General features: G+C 36.9%; 1 protein-coding gene across 1 annotated transcript in view; it reads right to left on the bottom strand.

Moving 5' to 3' along the window:
- Positions 1–637: 637 nt before the first annotated feature.
- Positions 638–22770, bottom strand: part of adarb2 (adenosine deaminase RNA specific B2 (inactive)) — a 98566-nt gene continuing 76433 nt past the window's right edge. Inside the window, 4 exon segments of the mRNA XM_056450655.1 lie at positions 638–1014; positions 4196–4254; positions 4257–4376; positions 13471–13652. Of these exon segments, the coding sequence (XP_056306630.1) occupies positions 847–1014; positions 4196–4254; positions 4257–4376; positions 13471–13652 (529 nt within the window). The 3' untranslated portion in view covers positions 638–846.

Raw genomic sequence — 22770 nt, 5'->3', positions numbered from 1 at the left:
GAATATTTAACAGTTATGGTTGGGTTTAGGGGTAGGGAATAGGTATGGATTACATTTTCCATCAAATATTATGTCCCAGGAACAACATAGATGTTAATCCAGGATCGCATCGTAATTGGCAAAATAACATGCATCACTTTGTACGCTTAAGTATGGTAGTACACCCCAGTAACAGGTAGGTTTAGAGAACAGGTGTCAAACTGAGTTCCTGGAGGACTGCAGCTCTGCAAGTTTAGTTCCAACCCTGCTACACATTTACCTGTAGGTTTCAAACACTATCAAGTGTATATACAGTATACTCTAGTACATATCTTCTGTATGCACATAGAAGCTGAAGTATACTTTGATTACACCTTTGCAAATAATTAGTATGCTGACTTGTCCTATCTGCATTCTTAAATGTGGGAAAGGCTGCCGTGTGTAACACTTATTGCATAGGTATCAAACTCAATTCCTGGAGGGCCACAGCTCTAAACAGTTTAGTTCTAACCTTATCAAATACAGCTGATCCAAATAATGAAGGTGTTCATGACTCTTTTCAACACCTCAATTATTTGGATCAGCTGTGTTTGATAGGGTTGAAGCAAAACTGTGCAGAGCTGCGGCCCTCCAGGAATCCAGTTTGAGACCTATGACTTAATGGAAACAAATCCAAATTTTGCAAGATTTTGACAGAACAAGGTTTACTCCCTAGTCTCAACTTTTGTCATCTCTCCATGAAGCTTTTTTTTGGCAGTGGGATGGTGTTGACTTCAGGAGTGTGAAAGATCTTCTGTGGCAACTGGTTGGCAGGTGAAGGTGGTTTTGGTGAAGAGGGGATGATAAAGCCTGAGGTCAGGCCTGCATTCATACAGTCAGAGTGAAGGTTTCCTGCTCGGGAGGTTTTCTGACCCAGGTCCCTAAACCTGCTTCCTGTAGACCCTTCAACCACTGCAGCTTCACAGTCTGGTAGGTGCCGGCCGCCTGCTTCGCTTCGCAGTACAGCAGTGTACCACTCGCCCCACGGACCACCAGCTACGGAGAGAAAAAGAATGAAGGAAAGAGGGATGAGACAGACAGAAGAGATGGTGAGAGTGCAAAACAAAACGAATGAGCCGGCACAAACGTGGCGTTTGAGCAGCTGTGTAATCTCTCCATTTAAATTTCACAAGCAATTGAACATTCTCCATGCTTTTGTGCATTTCTTTGCCGCACACTCACACACAAGAATAAAAAACAGTGCGAGCAAAAAGGGGCGCGGCGAGTGAAGGGGCTCGGAGAAAAGAAAAGTTTCTTTGGAGATTAGCGTGTGTGCTCTTGCGTCCCTGACTGCGAGCGCTGAGCGTTTGCCATGGGAGGCCGCTCAAGTGCTTTTCAAGATGATTACCATTTCCACAGTCATTAGACTTTAACTGCCAGCATTTGGTAGAGCAGCCGGCATCTCTCCCATACATTTACATGATGAGGGCCTAATTTTGCCCAAGACTTTTTTCTTCTTCTCATAACAAATGGAGCTGTCTGTTGTGGTTAATAAAAACAGAGTTATTCATTCTAGTTTGTTACAGTGACCTGGGAAGGATGTGAGCTGGTAACTAAAGACTCAAGATCAAGACTCCTCAAACTGCTTGTAAAGACAGTGAACTCTATAGGCTTGGTATACTTTAAACAAAGTTCATTTTTTGTTTTTCGTGTAATGGCAAAAGCAGTTTGAAAAGGCTGAGTGATGCTATACCGGCTTCAAACACTACAACATCCCTGCTTCTTGTCCGGTGTGTGACCCCCCTCTGAGAGTTTAAAATCTCTTCGCAAACAATCATACAGGTGCGGATACATCTCTATCAGCTCTGCTATTCAACTCTGCGCTGTACTCAAGTGGCTAGTGTTGCTGTTTTCAATATTGTACTTATGTCTGTCTCTGTGGATATGAGATTTGGCATGAGACTCCAACTTTCTTTCTTTTTCAATTTTTCTTAGTCCTCTTATTCTGAGGGGGTTTTGGGGGGCCTGTAAAGTGTCAACAAGTGTCAAAAGTGGGTTTCAATGTCAGGTATATCCAGTGCCTAATTTGAGCCAGATCTTGCCGGATCCTGTTCCGGGAAATGTCAGATATTCGTGTTTTGCGTTCCGGTATTTATTTTAACTGATCAGGCATTAACTTTTGCGTGGTGAATACCTGCATGTGCGAGAGTGAGAAAATGTGAATGAGTCCAAGTAAAAAGCAGCGAGCAAAGCTGTTGTGTGGATTGTGTGCGCGTACACACGTCACTTTCAACCAATCAGCTTTCTTACGTTTACAATCACTCTCATTGGTTGGTGATTATTGTTTCATGCGCAGTGAGCAGCGAAAATAAATAATGGCATAGGGGCCTACGTAAATAATATTTGTATTTTCAAAATGCCAGAAGCAGTCAAGCATATATATATATATGTATATATATATATATATGTATGTATGTATGTATGTATGTGTATATATATATATATATATATATATATATATATATATATATATATATATATATATATATATATATATATATATATATGTGTATATGTATATGTATATGTGTATATGTATATGTATATGTGTATATGTATATGTGTATATGTATATGTGTATATGTATATGTGTATATGTATATGTGTATATGTATATGTATATGTGTATATGTATATGTGTATATGTATATGTATATGTGTATATGTATATGTGTATATGTATATGTATATGTATATATATATATATATATGTATATGTGTGTATATATATATATATATATGTATATGTGTGTATATATATATATATATATATATATATATATATATATATATATATATATATATATATATATATATGTATATATATATATGTATATGTATATGTGTATATATATATGTGTATATGTATATGTGTATATGTATATGTGTATGTATATATGTGTATGTATATATATATGTATATATATGTATATGTATATATATGTATATATGTATATATATATATATATATGTGTATATGTATATATGTATGTATGTATGTATGTATGTATTTTTTTCGTAATTTTTTTTTTTGAGTAAATCCGATATCGAGCCTGATCAAAAGAGATCTCATGAAGATGAAACTGCCCCTGAATCAGGATAGCGGTAGACAAAATCAAAGCAATCTCAAGTCAGCCATAAAACATGACGGAAGAGGAACTATGGGGTCTTCTTGAAGATTAGACAAAGTCATTTTCGCTTGGCACGTTATAGTGAAGTGAACTGAATGTCAGTGGTGTTAGTAAACGGAATAGTGATGTTTCATTTGATTGTTTCATTCGTTTGTAGCTACGTGTTTGTTAGTTTTTTTTTTGTTTTACCTATAGCTGACCTATAACGTTCTATTGCACAAAATAATTAAAGACCGTTATAAAATTTGATGCTTTTTCTCCACTATAACTGCTTAACATCATGTTCCGAGAAACTGAAATTGTTTGGTGGACATCGGTCACGGTAACTTTTATTTCCTGGTTTTGTGTGGAAATTATCTATTAACAAATTAAGCACAGAGTATATTGATGGTGATTCTCACCTTAAAGGCCCTGGTATACTTCATATGAAATTGAAGAACTCAAATCATTTTTCTCATGAGTTCGAAACCGCTTAAGAATGCAAACTTGCTTGAGTTTTTTTGGCTCCTAAATACCTTTGAGCTACCATTGCTCTGTGCCAATTACCCATTCAGTGAGTGTGTTCTGTAACTCCACCTTCATTGAAATGTGATTTTTGGGCAATTCTTATCTCAATCCATGGGGGTCAGACAGGAGAACAACTTCTAAAACAACAAACACTAGCCAGATGAATACACTGAAGGGTTGAGTAGCAGAGCTAGTACACATGCTCGCAGAAAGAAGGGGTCACAGACATCTTTTTCTATGAAGCTGTGCACACAAAACAATGTAAAGAAGTAGCATGCCGCTTTGGCGCTTCTCGTGGAGATGTTTATGAAGCTGTTCTGCTCTCTCAGCCACCATTGTTGTGTTTAGAGGTACATTACACATTTACAATCCCACCTACTGCAGCACAGAGGTGTTGGAGTGTTCGAAAACAGTATACTGTGGCCTTAAGAGAACAATGACCGCTTCCCTTGTTACATTGTAAACAATCATTTAATAATTAGGATCATTAAAGAATGCCTATAGAGTTGAATAAACTTACTATTCACAAGTGAGCTCACCTTGCGATACAGTCTGACCCAACGTGCAAAAAGTGCATGCTTGCAAAGTCTGGACGGAGCCCGGAGTCCTTCCTCTTCCCGGTAGATGCGTTGAGCACCTCCATTTGAGCGTCACCTGCCGTCCAATTGACACTGTAACACACAGACTTCCCCTGCTGCCTGCAGTCACTGTTGCTCAGGCCTGTGTGTGAGAAAAGATAGGGAGACTTGGTGGGAAAGAAAGAGCACTCGAGGGAGGTTCTATTTAGCATGTGATTGCTGAAGTGTTTCATTAGCAGGCGAGCATGTCTGTGTGTCGTCTGTGCTATCTTTGAAGTAAACACTGGTTCCAGGCACAAAGGATCTCTCGGGCTCTTCAATCGTTGCTGCATCGCTACACCAATTAGCATGGTATTCTTTCTTTCTTAAAGTGGAGAATATTATGGCATGCCCATGAACTAAGCTGCGGACTTGTGAATGCTTAAAGGTGCTGTATGTACGTTGGCTCTTCTAAAGCATAACAATACCATAATATGTTTGCAGATATTTAAGAAACATGCTAGGTGAACATTTTTGTTTATCTGAAAAACAATGCTGAAGTCAGATATTCTGCTTTGAAAATGTGCGTTACATGCTGGAACGTCTATCTTTGTTTTGGTCATTTAACCCGCCCAATGCCAGTTTAGCCAATTAAATTTCAGTGCTCCGGGTTGCCTTGGTGGAAAACAGCGTATTTCATTCATTTAGTCATGAAGACTCTCAAAGTATGTGTTCGAGAGCAAAATAAAACCTCCAGTGGACAGTAGCAGACTCTGAAATGAGACGCAGATTCAGAGTTTTACATGAGGTGGTTATTAATTAGCAAATAATATAAATATCACAAACGTAAACATTAGGTGAGCAGGTTACAATGTAATCCTGTGTCCTGACAACACGCTACGTGATACGTAGTGATAAGCAATTGGGCAGTTTGCACCAGATGAAACACGACAGAAATTTAAATACAGCCATTTAGAAGCACAGAATAGTGCACTCACTGCACTCCAGCGAAATGGTTAGGTTTACAATCTATTTAATATTGGATATTAATCTAAATAATACTGGGTTTTGCAGTAATATTTTTGTATAAATGAAAAGCAAATGACATCTGTCTCCATGAAGGTAGCGCATTAAAGTTGTCAGGCAGACCTAATATATCCCAATTGTTCTGAAACCATTCTACAGTTTAATGTGAAGTACTGATGAATATTCAAGTGGTTAAATTCATGTTCACTTCAGCGCTTCCCGCCGCTGTGCCTGTCAATCACTCTTCAGTCTTTCACAATTGTGCATGTCACGGTTTTAAACTCGAAAAACTTTCTCCAAGGCTATTTGTTCCTGTTAATGTAAGTAATCAGTGGAGAAATGCATTTAGTTTTGCATAAAATGGGTTAATTTTGACCTGAAACAAGGAGTTCATTGCGGTTTTTAAATCATGTGCTGTTTCTGTAGATCAGCAGAACGCATTCGCAACACTGGAGTAGAGAGGGTTATTACCTGCTATTTACACACAAAGTAGGCCTACCTGAAAATTTTAATAAAAAAAAAAGGCTCAAAAATACATTGGACAGATCCTCAACGCACTGATTTCTTCCCTTTGTGCTGCTCAGTTTTAAAAGTGTCCGCAGATACCGGAGGGTCACGCAATGAGTCTCAGTGATGCATCAAGCGTTTCATACACGCACCAGCTGCACAGACGAAATGTGCGCTGCTCCGTAAAATTATTCTGTAGTATTAAGGGTTTCTGTTCTCTCATCCTTCCGACAGAGTTTATTCTTCTGAGCGGAATACTTTCAGTGCTGTGAATAGTTTGTAAAGCCTGGCTCAATGTGGCCAAGGTAGTTGATTAAATTAATAAAAGTGAAACTGACGGGCACAATATGTATTGTCATTACAGATAATGATTTAGCCTAATATAAGCTACTCTAAATCTGTGAATATTTCACTGTCATTTTACTTATACTAACATTTTATTTAACAGACCAGTTTGTGTTTTGATTAGGGTCAATAGTGGTAGCTTATTACAGATTTCAAAGAAAAATCTTAATATTAAAACATATTATAAGCTGGACCACAACAAGTCAATGTCTTAACGAATGCTCAAATAATGTAGCCTTGTTTACAGCAAGCATCATGTTTTTAGTTAGATTGTGTCGTCTGTCATATACAGTAGGCCTATAGGACTGTTATTTTTTACTAAAGAAGATATATTAACAATAGAAACTGTATTATGCTTTTAAAAAAATGCACAGTATCGGGATCAGATCTGTATCGGTCAATACACAGAATTTTGGTATCGGGATCGGATCGGTTCCAAAAAAATGGTCTCGGTGCATCCCTAATACAGTATAGCGGGTTGTAGGATATGCAGAGAGTCTTTATTGAGTATATTCAGCATTTAATAATTTTGTTTGAGGAAAAATGTTCAATTTTAACTACTATTTGCTGGAGCTCCTATCACAGAATACCTATAACATGTCTTTATTTTCAGGTTAGATAGAAAGTCATATTTGTTCAGTAAATGATAGCAGCATTTTCATTTTTGGTATAAAATATTCCTTTAATCCCCCTGCAAATCTCAGATTCTCTTTGCAGGTGCTGTAAATTGTCTGCTCTAATAACGTGCATATCCTTTTATGCCGTAACGCAGCTTCTTTCTCAAAAGCCTCGCTCACTTATTCAGTGTCATTTCATACTCCTCATTGCGTTTATCCCTATACGTCTGTAATAGAGCATTTAATTTGTATTTTACCTAGAGCGGGCTTCATCATTTACTGTCAGTCACAATGTTGTCGTCTATCCATCATGTGGAGTATTTTACGCAAGATGCTGTATTTGACATACAGCTACTCTTAAGTGCCACTTTGTATCTTCTAAAAGTGATAAAGCGCTATCAGTGTGTGACCCATATTTGAAGGACATTCGCAGTGATGTCTTATAATCCCATTTTTGCTAATAAAGTGTAGACTTGGGTGAATCCTGCAAGTCTTTTGCAGTGGGACGTTCACCATCTAGTCATGACAGCTTCACCACTACTGCATGTGTTTACATTCTGGTCTTTTCTAGTTTATGCTGGTCAGATCTTGACTAGTTTCAGCTCAATTGACTAGTTTAGTTGGTGAACAAACTAAATCTTACTGCTTAAGCTAGTTGTTGTCTTGTGGTGTGTTACAAATGGGATGAATCAGCCTCTAAAGGGCACTTTGTAAAGAGATTAATCATGGCTGCCATAGTGGCCCTATAAATGGCCCTTCACAATGAAGGATTGCAAAAGTTAAGCTGATGGACATTTTTTTGATCCCACGATTCTTTAGCATGTCTAATTTATTGCACAGAATGATGCTTAATTTGGTCCCGTAAACCCTCTGATCAAGGGTTAACCCAGTGGTTGTCAAACTTGGTCCTGGAGGGCCGGTGTCCTGCGGAGTTGACCTCCAACCATAATCAAACACACCTGCCTATAGCTTTCTAGTGATCCTGAAGATACCGCTTAGCATGTTCAGGTGTATTTGATTAGTGTTGGAGCAAAACTCTGCAGGACACTGGCACTCAAGGACCGAGTCTGCCCACCTCTGGATTAACCCCTTTGAGGGATTGATGCATAGGAATGGACCTTTTAGAATGGATCCACTTTGGTTTAAGGAACACTCAACTTTTATTTTGGAAAAAAAGGCTCATTTTAAAACTCTTCAACAGTCAAGTTGTCCCATTATTTTAATCCAATCAGCCAATTTCAACTGGGACACTTTATCTTAGCTTAGCATAGATCAGTGGTTCCCAAAGTGGGGGTCGGGAATCGTGGGCTGTCGCGAGACAATGAGGGGGGTGGGGGGGGGGGTCGCTTGGTGATTTCCAAAAATATCATATATGTTATTAAACTATTAGAATTACCATGTATTATCCATAACCTGCCGACGATTTAAAAAATTGTGTTTAATCATTACATAAACAACATGCAAATAAAAAGCCATCACCCTTTCAATTCTTTTTCTATTGGATTGCGACCCCTTGGGTTATTATGCTAGATTAATGACAGAGCAAAAGTGTTAGTTGCAGCAGATTGATTTGTAAAACTTTTTTAACCTTTACGGCACTCACATGCATTAAAAATTAAGGTATCTCTCCATAGATCGTCTCCAAAATTAAACCAAGCAAGTCTTGTGCTTTAAACATTGCCCATCATTCTCATTAGGTGAGGTTAATATTAAATTAAACAACTGAATAATGACTATAATACAATATATAGTTCAATATATGGTTGTTACACTGTCAATAAGCTTGTTTATATGGTTCCTACTGGTGTGTGTGCACCGTTGTGTGCAATGTTTGTATGTTTATAACCACCTCGGATACTGGGGCTCACGAGTCACTGCAGTTGTTTTTTTGGGGGTCGCAAGCTGAAAAAATTGGGAACCCCTGGCATAGATCAATGAATCTGATTCAATGAATCGGAACCTCGGTCAAAAGTGACCCAAAGAGTTTTGATAATTTTCCTATTTAAAGCTTTTAAGTTAAATCATGGACTAAGACAGACGAAAAATTAAAAGTTGCCATTTCCAAGGCTGATATGTCTAGGAACTATATTCCTAGACATATCTAGGAACTACATATACTCTTTCCTGTGTAATAGTCAAAGAACTTTTCTGCTGAACCATGGCTGCAGCAGGAACAATGATATTACACTGTAGGAATGGGACGCTAACCGTTTTTAAGGTATACCGCAGTTTGGAAAAGTCAAGGATTTAAAACCAAAGTTTAAACCAACATTTTCTGTAATACCGTTCCTAAGGTATGTGTAAGGTTTTTTATTTACGTTTTGGAGGCCAACAGTTTCTCCAGCAGAAAAGATATTCAAAGATGCCGTTTTAAATTGTGTAGAAATCTGTGTTTTAGAAACTAATGAAGACAGCAGAAGTCAATGATTCATTTAAAGTATTTAGCCGGACATGTTTACTCCTTTAAAATATTATAGATGTTTCTCAAAAAGTAATTGTGTTTAAAGGGGAAAAAATGTTGTTTTTTACCCAGACATTTAAAAAGAATATATTTTAGAGCAGTAATCACAATACCGTGAAACTGTGATATTTTATCCAAGGTTATCTCACCGTCAGAATCTTATACCGGCCCATGCCTATTACACAGCACCTGGAAATAGTTACCATCTAGGTAACTTCTAACGTGACCACTTGCTTGCACAGGGACGGTGTTAGTTCGCTTCCTAATATAATTGTGTGACGGTTGACATTTAGGTTTTTCCTTATTATGGTATGAGCGATTGTGTGATTGGATGACAGCTGTCAGCTGATTCAATGCTATTTAGAGCGCCTTGGTTGGCTCTCTCTATCTCTCTCTCATTCAATCCTGGTCACGCAGTCAGCATACAGGTGATTCCGGGTCACGGGGTAATGCTGACTGTGTGTTTGTAAGAGAGCGCGCTGCGTAGGGGTTTACTTGTCCGTTTTTTGTAAAATAGTAAAATAGAGTTTTTGTACTAGTTAGTCTTATTCCGAGGGAGTGGCAGAGTTCCTTGAAGTTAGGCGCGACATTAAAAGTGCGATTGTATGCTTGTGTTTTGATGCGGACGTTAGTGCAGCGACATTTATGAAAGGGAGAGTTTATTATTTTTTGGCGGAGGTTTTGTTTACGATGCGTGGTGAACGTATCATGCGTTCAGGTTTGTTTGTGGAGTGAGGAGCGTGTTTATTTTTATTTTTGGCGCTCGAGTTGCCTAATTGTTTTGGGGTTTCCTTTTTTCTCTTTTTGTTTGAATGTTTGATCACTGTTGTGATCGCGATTTGTTTGTTGCAGTATGTCTGGGCCCAGTAGCATCAACGGGTGATCGGGTAAGGAAATGTTTTTTTCTCTTGTTTGATTATAATGTTTTGCTAATTTGTAAATGTTATAGCCTTGGTACTGCAGCGTATTTCCCTGATTATTACACCAGAATGAGAGTATAGTTCCTAGAACTACTGCCCTCGTTGCTCCTGCCTGATAAATTAGATGGCCTTTTCTTTGTGCCTTTTTATGTATTTTATTTTATACCTTTGTACCAAATTATGGATCCATAAGCTCAATGCAAACAGATTTTCACATACTGCTGGAGCTTCAGATCAGGCCCACTAACAAATGCTACGTTCATGACATAATGCCGCTTTCACTGTAGCTTCAAATCCTACTTGAAGCTAAAGTAACACTACAATCTCATAAACTTAACAGAAATTGTCTAGATTATCTCAACATGGTGTCATTCAAGAGGTTGTGACCTCCTTAATGTAGAATAAAGTATTTTTTCTTTAAAACTAATACGTCCATCTCATGTACAGGATATGTACATAATTATAATACTCTGAACATTTAAGCTCCTTCATAGTCTGCACATTTATTATACATGTATTTCCATACATGCATTTGTAAACACAGTTGTTTGGAACTTCAATCTAAAATTTGCATAATAAAAATGCAACCTGCATATAGTAAAATGCATTTTAATGACCTCCCCTGTGCTTTAAGTCAGACAAAATAATGAGTGAATAATAAACAAATAATGAGTCTCAGGAAAAGTTAGAAGGAATTACCAGTCATTTGTATTTTCCCTAAAGCGGTCTTCATTTACTGTCCCTAATGATATAGTCTATCCATCATGCAGTGTGCTTTACACAAGAATGTCGCTAATCTACTTCATGTTATGCTTATATTTTTCAGACAGGCTTTTGTAATGTAATATATACTGTGCTAAAGCATCCGAGTGTTTTGTGCAGGTATGAGCATTGTGGACAGCCCAGCTTCAGCTTCCTGACTGAAGGGGTCATTTGCTTTCCTTATGATAAGAGATCTCGGCCGCTTCTTGGGAACTCTGCTCCCTTTATGATGGCGATGCCTAAAATAACCAGGCCATTTTCCCCAACAAGAGAAGCCAGACAAAGGAAGAGAAGCTCATCAATGGGGGGTGAAAGGGGCCGTGGTGGAGACGTGTAGCCCACTGGGCGTGAGAGGAAGACTGAATGAATCTCTCTCCTCTTCTGTCCCAGTGATAAGGTGTTTGATGAGATTGATTTGGAGGATGGGTAGATCCAATAGAGCAGTGCGTCTGCCATACTGAGGCTCAGGAGAGCAGTATAACAAAGTGACAGAGTGAGACGGAGTGTCCTCTGTGTGCTTAAGGTCACGTCTGCTACAGCATTGGTCAGAGGTTTAACAGTGCATTCAAGCTTTACATGGTTTTTAATATGGGTGTTCCCCTGGAATCAAACCCACAACCTTGGAGTTGCTACACTACCTGACTAAAGTCTTGTCGCCTATCCAAGTTTTATGAACAACAAATAATCATTTCACTTCTAGTTGATCATTGATAACAGAAGTGGCTTATACGAAAGGCAAAAGTCTCTAGATTACACTTATTTGACCAAAATAAAATATGATCATGCCTTGACTTTTTAATGATTTCATTAGGATAGTAAGGTCTGATTTGCTTAGACAAAAGTCTTGTCACTTAAAAGAAATGAAGTCATGGTGCACTGGAAACAGAATGAATATTGTGTTTGACTCCATCATGAGCTTGGAGGACTGCATCCATACATCTCTGCAATGACTCAAATCACTGATTAATAAAGTCATCTGGAATGGCAAAGAAAGCCTTCTTGCAGGACTCCCAGAGTTCATCAAGATTGTTTAAATTCATCTTCAATGCCTCCTCCTTCGTCTTTCCCCAGACATGCTCAATAATGTTCAAATCTGATGACTGGGCTGGCCAATCCTGGAGCACCTTGACCTTCTTTGCTTTCAGGAACTTTGATGTGGAGGCTGAAGTATGAGAAGAAGCGCTATCCTGTTGAAGAATTTGCCCTCTCTTGTGGTTTGTAATGTAATGGGCAGCACAAATGTCTTGATACCTCAGGCTGTTGATGTTGCCATCCACTCTGCAGATCTCTCGCACGCCCCCATACTGAATGTAACCTCAAACCATGATTTTCCCTCCACCAAACTTGACTGATTTCTGTAAGAATCTTGGGTCCATGTTGGTTCCAGTAGGTCTTCTGCAGTATTTATGATGACTGGGATGGAATTCAACAGATGATTCATCAGAAAAATCGACCTTCTGTCACATTCCCCAAATGATCAACTAGAAATCAAGTTATTATTTATTGCTCTTATAACTGGGATCTTGCATAACTCAATAGTCAATAGAGAGTGAGGTTTACAAAAAGTTACTATTTTACTATTTGGCCTCTGTTAAAGCACTAATAGTCTCACAGAGAAGTTCTTTTCATTTAACAATTTACACTACAACTACAAATCATTCCAATTAATATAAAAGTAGGAATTCTCTCCAAATAGTCAGCTTGTCTAACTATGCTCATATTGCAATTTATTCAACAGTTCTGTCTGGTTCTCGAATCTGATTGGCTGATAGCCGTGCAATATCAGCATTTGTACAGCCTCTTTACCCTTGTGTATTACTCTGCTCCCATGACAGCAGAGAAATAAACTCACTACAGTTTAACAAATATTGCTGCTGTCGGACAACATAATGTACTTTTGACACTTTTTTACTGTGAGAATGTAGTTGTTCAGATTGAACTATATAGTGCTTTTTAAAAATATGTATAATTTCAAAGATTCATCACGTTGGCGGCCATCAGCAAAGCAAAGACTGTTGATGTTCTGCCACAAGATGGCGACAGAGACCGCATAAGAATTCCTTAGGGAGAAAAACCCAGCACAATTTCAAACTACAGCTGATCAAATCATTATAATCATTCAAATACTAACTCTAAAGTGACTGAGTGAATGAGCAATGCTTTCTGCTGTTCTGACGTCAGCTGCAGATGAGTGAGTGGCGGAAGAAAGTAGTTCCTCAAAGGGTTTTTAAGGCTCTCTATATTTGATTTTCTTTTTTATATGCATAATTATGCTGTCTAACTGCTGTATAAATGCAATATCATAGGAGTGCGATATGGCTGCATCACTGGGGGGACACTAAGGCACTCTGCCTGTGGCCTCGGGCCAACGCACTCCTCCCACCAGTGCTGATATCCAGCCATATTGCATTCGTGTCATATTGCTCATATATATCCAATAGAATATCACAATGTGAGTTTTTTTCCCAATATTGCGCAGCCCTACCTCAAATACAGTTTAGCGCTGGTTCAAATCTTCCTCTGAGTGGTGCAAGTAAGACTGATTACACTAGCAGTCTGCAGGGACGATACACACTATTGATTCTATGAAACATTTCGTTAATGAAGAAAGGTAAATACCACTGAGTAATGGCTGGTTACGGCGGTAACAGGTGGGCAGAGGGCCGGATTTCTCCATCCTGTGGTTCATCATCCTGGAGAAGTGTCCTGTGTGTCTCAGGCTGCCCACCGTCAGGCTGTACAGATACACCGGCTCCACAAAATGGCTGAGCAGCGCCCCCTGTAGACCGAGCACATTCCACCTGTGGACAGTTCAGACGAGTTAGCAAAACTCTAAGCTCATGATGTAAAATGTACAGCAGTTTCTAGGTTAAATGAATGCTATGGGGCGGTATGATGCCAACTTTTGTTCACACTACTGATATTTACAGGGACATAATATTGATGAACAGAGGATTGCTTTTGTGCAGTTCTTCGCACAACACCAAATAAATACCACAAAACAGCTTAACAGTGCCTATGATTTGTAAGGGAATACGTTTTTCTCATCTATCTATCTCCCTATGTGCTTTTCAGGAGTGTTCAATTTGCTCTGTAGCTCATTTTGTATGGTGCTGTACTTGTAATGCAGAGCACTCGAGTTTACCAAAAGAGTGTAAAAAATTGTAAAATCAAGGTAAATCTATATGGTCACAGTGCACTTTTCTCTTATGTTTGCTTTTGAAAACAGTTGGTTGGGTTTAGGAAAGGGTTTAGCTCAGTGGTTCACCGGTCTAGCTGATCCTTGATCAGGAAGTGTACAAGATAGATGTGAATCGGAGTAACACATTTCTGATTCACAAACATGTAGACAGTGCCCTCTAGTGGATTTGTCATCTGAAACGTGCAAAGAAGAAAAATAAATAAATAAAATTTACCCGGACTAACATATTTTACCTTTCACAAAATGTAAACTGAGGTATCAGTTCCTTCCTTCCTTTCTTTTCCATCTTACCTACTTTTCCTTCCTTTTCTATCTTACTTCCGTTTCCATCTTCCTTCCTTTTCCTTCCTTCCCACCTTTCTTACTTAATTTTCAAACGTCCTTCCTTTTCCATCTTACTTACTTTTCTTTCTTCCTTCCTCTTTTCCTTCCCTTCTTCCTTTTCTCCCTTCTTTTCCATCTTACTTCCCTTTTCATATTCCTTGCTTTTCCATCTTACTTCCCCTTTTTTCCATCTTGCTTCCTTTTACTACTTCCTTACTTTTGTTTCCATCTTCTTTCTTTACTACATTTTCCATCTTCCTTTCCTCCTTCCTTCCTTTTTCCCCCTCTCTTCTTATTTAATTTTCCAACTACCTTCCTTTTCCATACTTTTACTTATCCATCCTTTTCTATCTTTTTCTTCCTTTTCCATCTTCCTTCTGTTTCCATCTTCCTTCCTTACTACCTTTTCCAATTTCTTTTTCCTTCCTTCTTCCCCATCTTTCTTACTTCATTTTCCAACTTCTTCCTTTTCCATCATCCTTTCTTTTTCATCTTCTTTATTTCCAACTTCCTTCCTTTTCCATTTTACTTCCTTCCTTTTCCATCTTACTTGCTCCCTTTTCCTTCCTTCCTTCCCTTCTTCCTTCCTTCCTTCCTTCCTTCCTTCCTTCCTTCCTTCCTTCATTCATTCATTCCTTTTCCATCTTAATTGCTCCCTTTTCCTTCCATCCTTCCTTCCTTCTCCATCTTACTTACTCCCTTTTCCTTCCTTACTTACTTTCCATCTTAATAACTTTTCCTCCCTTCTTTCCTGTCTTCCTTCTATTTCCAGCCTACTTACTCCCTTTTACTTACTTACCTACCTCCTTACTTACAAATGCAACATGTGGTCTTTGGACAGTTAACAGAGAAAAAAAGTTTTGGTATTGACTTCAGTAAAGTTTCCATTTAGGTTTTTTAATAAACCAACATTCATAATATTCATATATATTCTCTCTATATAATTACTTTGAAGTGGTCTCTTATTTATTTTTCGTTTTGTTTGGATGAATGGATGGATTGACTGACATACAGACAAATTTTCTGTAAACAGACAGACGGAGGCTAACTTAATAACGCAGAGTCTCACCAGACAGAAGACACATTTTGTTTTTAACCTCAGACTGTAATCTAATGAATCGGTGAAAAGCGCAATCATTTACCAATATTAAACGGCTCATTTTTACACCATTGTTCTTTGGCTTAATTAATGTCTTTTTATCATGCCAGTAATGATTGCAGCCTCATCTCCTTCTCTCTCGGCTCGTCTCTATTCATGTCTAATAAGCCATTATAGTTTCAGCTTTTCCAGCAGTCCATTAACACGGGTCACTCACTCCTTAAGAATAGAATGGATCCGTTTACCTGAGCTTCAATCTGCTTGTGGGATCTCCAGCTCATCCAGACTAAATTATTTTCTATTCTCTCTCTCTCTCGGTTTCTGGCAAAAACAGAAACGACCCGGCCTTGCAATATTCATTTCCCCAGGAGGCAGTGCTGTGAATTAAAGCGTCTTTTAATTCTTTTCCATCTGGCTGCTGTAGAAGTGAACAGGGAAGACCCTTCATCTCTATCGCTCCATCCCAAAACCCCCCTCCAGCGCTGTAAAATGCTGGCCCATTAAAGTAATGTGTTCATCTACATAAAACTCAAAATGCAATATGACGGATCATATTCACAACCATGCCATTTATGGCTTCAATTAAAGCACTCATCAACTTAATTAAACATCCACTCCACTCAATCATCTCTGCATACCTTACTGCCTCTGAACAATAATAACACCCATCATAACTCTCCCTCATCCAGTTCGTCGTCACAATAATCAGACACATAATGACACCCCTTTTCCTTGTGAAATTACTATTATGGTTTGAGAAATACCATGTCATTTTTTAAATTAATTTAATATACATACATACATACATACATACATACATACACACACAGTGTTGGAGGTAACGCATTACAAGTAACTCGAGTTGCGTAACAACATTACTTTTCTAAGTAACGAGTAAAGTAATGCATTACTTAAAGGGCACCTATGGTAAAAAATCTACTTTTCAAGTTGTTTGGACAGACATATGTGCATGTATGGTGTATAGACTGTCATATTGGGGTGATATAAGCACACCCAGTGCTTTTTTTTCAATTTAACTCTATATTGTAATGCATTAATTTCCAAAGTACCTTTCCCCAACACTGCATATATATATATATATATATATATATATATATATATATATATATATATAAATAAATGTTTTATAATGTCGCATTACAGGCCTATAAATGAATTTGATCTCATTTACGTTCTTTTATTTTTATTTTCAATCTCCCTCTTTTCTTTTAAATATTTGATTTGAAAAATACCTGGTCTCTATTATTATTTATAATTTGTTATATGGTAATTTTTACAATGTTCTACAATGCTTTACAATGTTCTATTTTAGCCAATATTTGTTTGGGCAAAAACCTTGTCTTTTTATTTTATCATATTGCAATTTTGGAAATTTATTTTTAAAACATATTTGTATTCTCAAAATATATTATATTGAATTTTTGTGGATATTACTATTTGTGTTATTCCACTTCAAGGTCTATCAATATGTTCTTTTAAAACAATATTTGATTTGACAATTTTTATTTTATTAATTTAGAATTTTGAACTGTATTTTAACTTATTAACATCACACTCTCAGAAATAAAGGTATAAAAGCTGTCACTTATGGCAGTACCTTTTCAAAAAGGTTTTACACTTTTTATCAGATACACATTTGTACCATAAAGTTACATATTTATACCTAAAAATGACAACTGTGTACTTCACAGTACCTTAAAGGTACAAAAGTATACCCTACAAGTACAAAACCAATGTGCACCTGTAAGGTACAAACGTGTACATTTTGAAAAGATACCACCCCAGTGACAGCTTTTATTTCTTTACTTCTTAGTGTGTATTAACCATTGTCTATTACTATCTTCAGTCTATTTATATCTATTTTTATCTTTTTCTGATATTTTAATTTTGTTTTTAAGATATTAAAATAATATATATATATATATATATATATATATATATATATATATATATATATAATTTTTATTTAATATATAAAATGTATTTTTATATAATATATATTTTTATTAATATATTATATATTTTCTCAAAATATATAATAATTAATTAATTTTTTCCTTTTTTACTGTGTATATTACAATTTGATTTTGAAATCCTGTCATATAAACACTTGCAGTAAAGAAACCACAGATTAAGAGGACACTTTCTGCTTTTGCTGTCAGTGGTGGGCCATTATCCCTGAGCGGCTTCTGTGTGTCCGATTGGAGGAGCGCAGGAGGGGGAGATGGAGGATAATGATGTGAGGTCAGGGAAGATGATGAAGGGATGGAAAAAAAATTGCTTGACTAAGGATGAAAAACAGGCTGAGCTGGGTGAGGGCAGTGGAGATGAATGGAGTTGGTCTATAAGGGTCTATAAGGACTTTAACAGTGTTTTCCAGCCTGACCTTGATCAACGGAGAACTCTGAGTTGAGGCTCAACAAAAGAGCGGGAGAACTCTACGGGATAGAGAATGGGAAAGGAGTGATACTCAGAGGGGAGAGAAAAAAGATCTGGGAGCTCTATTCTGTCGTATTTGGTGTGTTTTTTTTTTAAAGAAATGACTTTAACCCTGAACGATGACCCAGCGTGATACAATCAGACACTGGTGGTCCTGGACGATGTTATCGGATTGGTCAAATGAATGACCCAGAGGACAGAGATTCACCTTGGTGTGACATACACACATTCAACATCATTCATGAAACACCCAGGGTCTCATTTTTAAGACTTTGTGTAGAAACTCAATCGTTTTATGTTCAATCCACTTAAATTTACACAAACTATTAAGTTAATTCAATGGGCTAGTTGCACAAGATGGCGCCAGTGAGCTTCCGAGACGAAAGTGTATGCGTGATCACTTCCCTATCGCAAAGAACTATAAAGGAAAAAAAAATAAGCATGTTCAAAATAAAAATAAAAACAAAGTAGTTTATCAGCAACAGGAGAGGACATGCTCACTACATTCCTGCATACCTCAGTGCACTGATTTGCTTTCAGTCTTCCCTAAACTCATCGGCGCCATCTTGTGCAACTAGCCCACTACTTTGTGTTGTGACAAAATGAAGGAACTGTTTGGAACCCATCATAAAAGTTATGAATACATTAAAATTGCTGTATTTTATGAATACCCAGAATACATTTGAATTTATTTATCAATGATTATAGCTTGTACTATGATCTAAAAGGGTTCCGTTTAGTCAATATTTTAGGTAAACCTAGCAGGATAGTAGCACCCGGAAGAAAGGAGATTCACAAATTAGTATTTTTTGTCATTATTACGAATTTTTACAACAAACAAGCACATGCTTTAATACAATCATAACCGCGTTCGTGTTTTACCGTCATGCTTTTATAAAAAAAAACCCCGCTAAATTTGGCTATCTATAATCATCTAACATCTAACAACCCCTGTATAGCAACCCCACAACATTCTGACACTCGATGACACTCGAATACTGCCAGAAAAGTCCAGTGGCTAGGAATGAGCTTTTTACAGTGTCTGCTATAATGTTAATGTCTTTGGTGTGTTTACATTGATGAATATGGCCACTGTGTTAAATGCACAGTATGGTTACGATCTTATTGCCACATCAGATCGTTATCATGGTTTCCGCTACATTCATACGTCCATGGCGGGGCGCCACACCGAAATTCATCCTGCCACGGCTACATTACAGCTTCTCATTCAAAACATTCGGTCGTTTTTTTAAAATAGCGAGTTATAATCGCACCAAAACGTATTAAAAGGTAAGTAAATTATAACAGCGCAAACTTCTGTAATCGAAGAAGTGCTGTGTGTTCTTTGTTTAACCCTTTAAGGTGACGTGCTGACAGACTGACTGACTGACTGACAGGTGCGTGATGCGCGAGGCCAGCAAACACGGCGTAGCTTTCAGTTATGATGAACACAGTTTCCATAATTATATTTTATTTATAGACAAAGGTCTGTGGTTCTGCATGCAATGACTTTATCTTGCTGGAGTTTATAGCCGTTTCACTTTACTTTAGGACGCATTAATGCCGCTCTGTATGTCTGTTGAAGACATTCATAACTATTCCTAGCAAATCTAATAAATGTTGGAGACATACCAGTTACATAAACGCGCTAAATCGCACTTCAGCAGCGTTTATTTGAGGGAGCGCGAGAAGTTTTGTGCACGAACAGAGGAAATCGGCGCTCGAGCACAGGGATTGAAATGCTCGTAGGCTATTACATGAATGCGATCTCGAATTAATACTGCGCTCACGACATTTGTCAATGAAATAACGCCACATGTAGTTGGCAAATCTGTGTAAAATGCTCAACAGAGTCTGCCGCCACAGCTGGAAAAAATCCTTGAGGAAACACTGGTTATGATAACATAATATATGCCTTCAGTGATTTCCTGAAGATAAATACCAAAACATAGCACAACTGCAAAAACTACAGCAGTCGCGATCGTCTGATCTCATATCAAGCATGAGATCGCGATGACATATGTTGACGTGTGCAGGTGCTGTCCCAATTCTTAGGGGTAAAATTTGAAGCCCTTCCCCTTCACACTGGTTATTAAGGGCCAAGGGAAGGGGGTAGGGGTACAGAAATAGAATTGGGATTGGGCCTAACTCTGGTCATTCTATGCTCAACATGGGTAAAAGAAATATATCCTTATATATATATATATATATATATATATATATATATATATACATATATATATATATATACATATACATATATATATATATATATATATATATATATATATATATAATATATATATATATATATATATATATAAACACACACATATATACATATATATATATATATATATATATATATATATATATATATATATATATATATATAACTTTTCTGTGCAATATATGTAATTTTTTGTGCCATATGCATAGCTAGTTTCTCCCATAACTTATGTTAAGTGTATAAAGTGTAATTTTGTATCTTGTGTAATATGTGTGCTATAAACACTTCATTTCATTACACTTCCCACATGTTCCAATGACAATAAAGAGATTATATTCTATTCTAAAATGTTCTTCACTCTAAATAAATGTTTCAGAACCATTAACTGAAGATTCTTTGAGGAACCAAACATGGTTCCTATATGGCATCCCTGCAAAAACACTTCTTCAGGATCATTATTTTAAAAGTGCATGTAAAGCATATGCAAATTTGCTTAATATTGAAAATGTTACTTATAGCCAGCAGAATGAGTGTTGCTGACTATTGTAATAATTGGATGACAGCTAGTTGACACATAGCTGCTTATTGTCAACACATTTATTAATGATTAGCAGGAGTAAGCAGAGTTTAATCATCCTGAGGATATTTCCTGAATGTTAACCTCTCTTCTTCATGGTATTAACAGATCAGAGCCTCCTGCTTAGATATGAGTAACAGTACAAGCAATAGGAGATGTTCACAATCACACTTCGCAGGTTGTCAAAGCGCACATAAACAAACAGAAGCCGACTGATGGTGGTAATTAAATCAAGCATATGGCAGTCAGCTCAACACAGCTGTGTGTGTGTGTGTGTGTTCATCTGAGTGTGTGAGATCTCTGGACACTATGATTCGCACATTCGTAGAAAGGTGTGGACTGAGTGTCAACAACAAAAAGATGTGTGTGAAAGTGACACAATGTCTGAAACTGGAGTAAATCTCTCTCTAGGTTGAATCTCATCCACCTGGGATATAAAGGTGAGTAGAAAAATATTAAAATAACATGAGATCTATGAAATATGAGAAAAATATAGCAGTTTTATTCTGGTGTCCAATGGCCGTTGGCTTGAGCAGGAGATTAACACTGTGACGTTTTCCCATACACAAGCTAATTATTGAAGGATTATCGAAGTTCAGGTTTCATCATTAGACAATATTAGTGATAATCCTCAGTCCCAGAGAACACGGGGTTTGGATAACAAAAGGTAAATATCACAGCAGCCTCTCCCTTGGACATTATAAGAGCATATAAAAGTCGCCCTGCTTAAACGAAGTTAACGCGCCCTCATAAAAGTAATCCTCCAATAAAGATAAACCTTGAATCAATACACTGTCCGGCGCTTGAGCTTCACAAATCACACTTCAGAGAGGGTCAGCTTACTTTCGGGAGGCAAAACAGCAGGCAATTTCTGTCTAGTGGAATGGTTTGTAAATAGCGTAATATTACACTGGACACCGAGGCTACGTTCACACTTCATTTTTTTACAGTTTACACAATCATGTTACTGATTTGAGCTAAATGTTTGAAGTGTTTCGTGGTATTTTCTGAAGTGCTGTTGTAGTTTTTATTATTGTTGTGAGGTGACAGTGCTAACCACTGAGCCACCATTTTGTAGATTAGGTTAAACTAAACAAAAACATTTCCTTGCATTGCCAACTACCTGAAAAAGGATATGCAATCAAATATATTTTTAATCTTTATCAAATAATTCCAAAGTGGTGTTTAAGAGGGCAAGGACGTTTTTTTTGGAGTATTTCCTATAAAGATTATTTTTATAGTCAACATTATTAGCCCCCTTTTTTCGATTGGCTACAAAACAAACATATCACATCAGTTTGATAAATATTGCAGCTGTTGGACAACATAATGTACTTTTGAGGCTTTTTTAGGCAAGAATGTTGTTGTTTAGATTAAAACTATGCATTTTGTCTATCAGTCATTGAGCACAGCAAAGACGGTAGATGTTCTGCCACAAGATGGTGACAGAGGCCACATAATAAGTCCTTAGGGAGAAAAACTTGTGTACATTTTAAAACAACAGCTTATCAAATCATTATAAAACAGGTAAGTGACATTCTAAGTTGATCTCTCTCTTTGCATGTTGTAGTGCTGTATTATATATATATATATATATATATATATATATATATATATATATATATATATATATACACATACATAGATATACATATATAGATACACATATATATATATATATATATACATATATATATATACATATATATATATACATATATATATTATATATATATATATATATATATATATATATATATATATATATATAATATATATATATATATATATATATATATATAAATAAATAAATAAATAAATAATATAGATACACCTTAATAAACTTATTGGGAATTTCACAAGAAAAACAATGGTGTGCTTGGTTTTAACGTAACTTTATTCTTTCATGAGTTATTTACAAGCCCTATCACATATACTAACGTGCACAAACAGGACGTTAATATCACCAACCATTCCCATTCTATTAAGGTGTATCCATATAAACGGCCCACCCTGTATATATAATA

The sequence above is a fragment of the Danio aesculapii genome, chromosome 24, assembly GCF_903798145.1.
Source record: "Danio aesculapii chromosome 24, fDanAes4.1, whole genome shotgun sequence".
NCBI classification, from domain to species: domain Eukaryota; kingdom Metazoa; phylum Chordata; class Actinopteri; order Cypriniformes; family Danionidae; genus Danio; species Danio aesculapii.
Note: the sequence above shows the minus strand (reverse complement) of the source record. Positions and strands in the feature narration are given on the sequence as shown.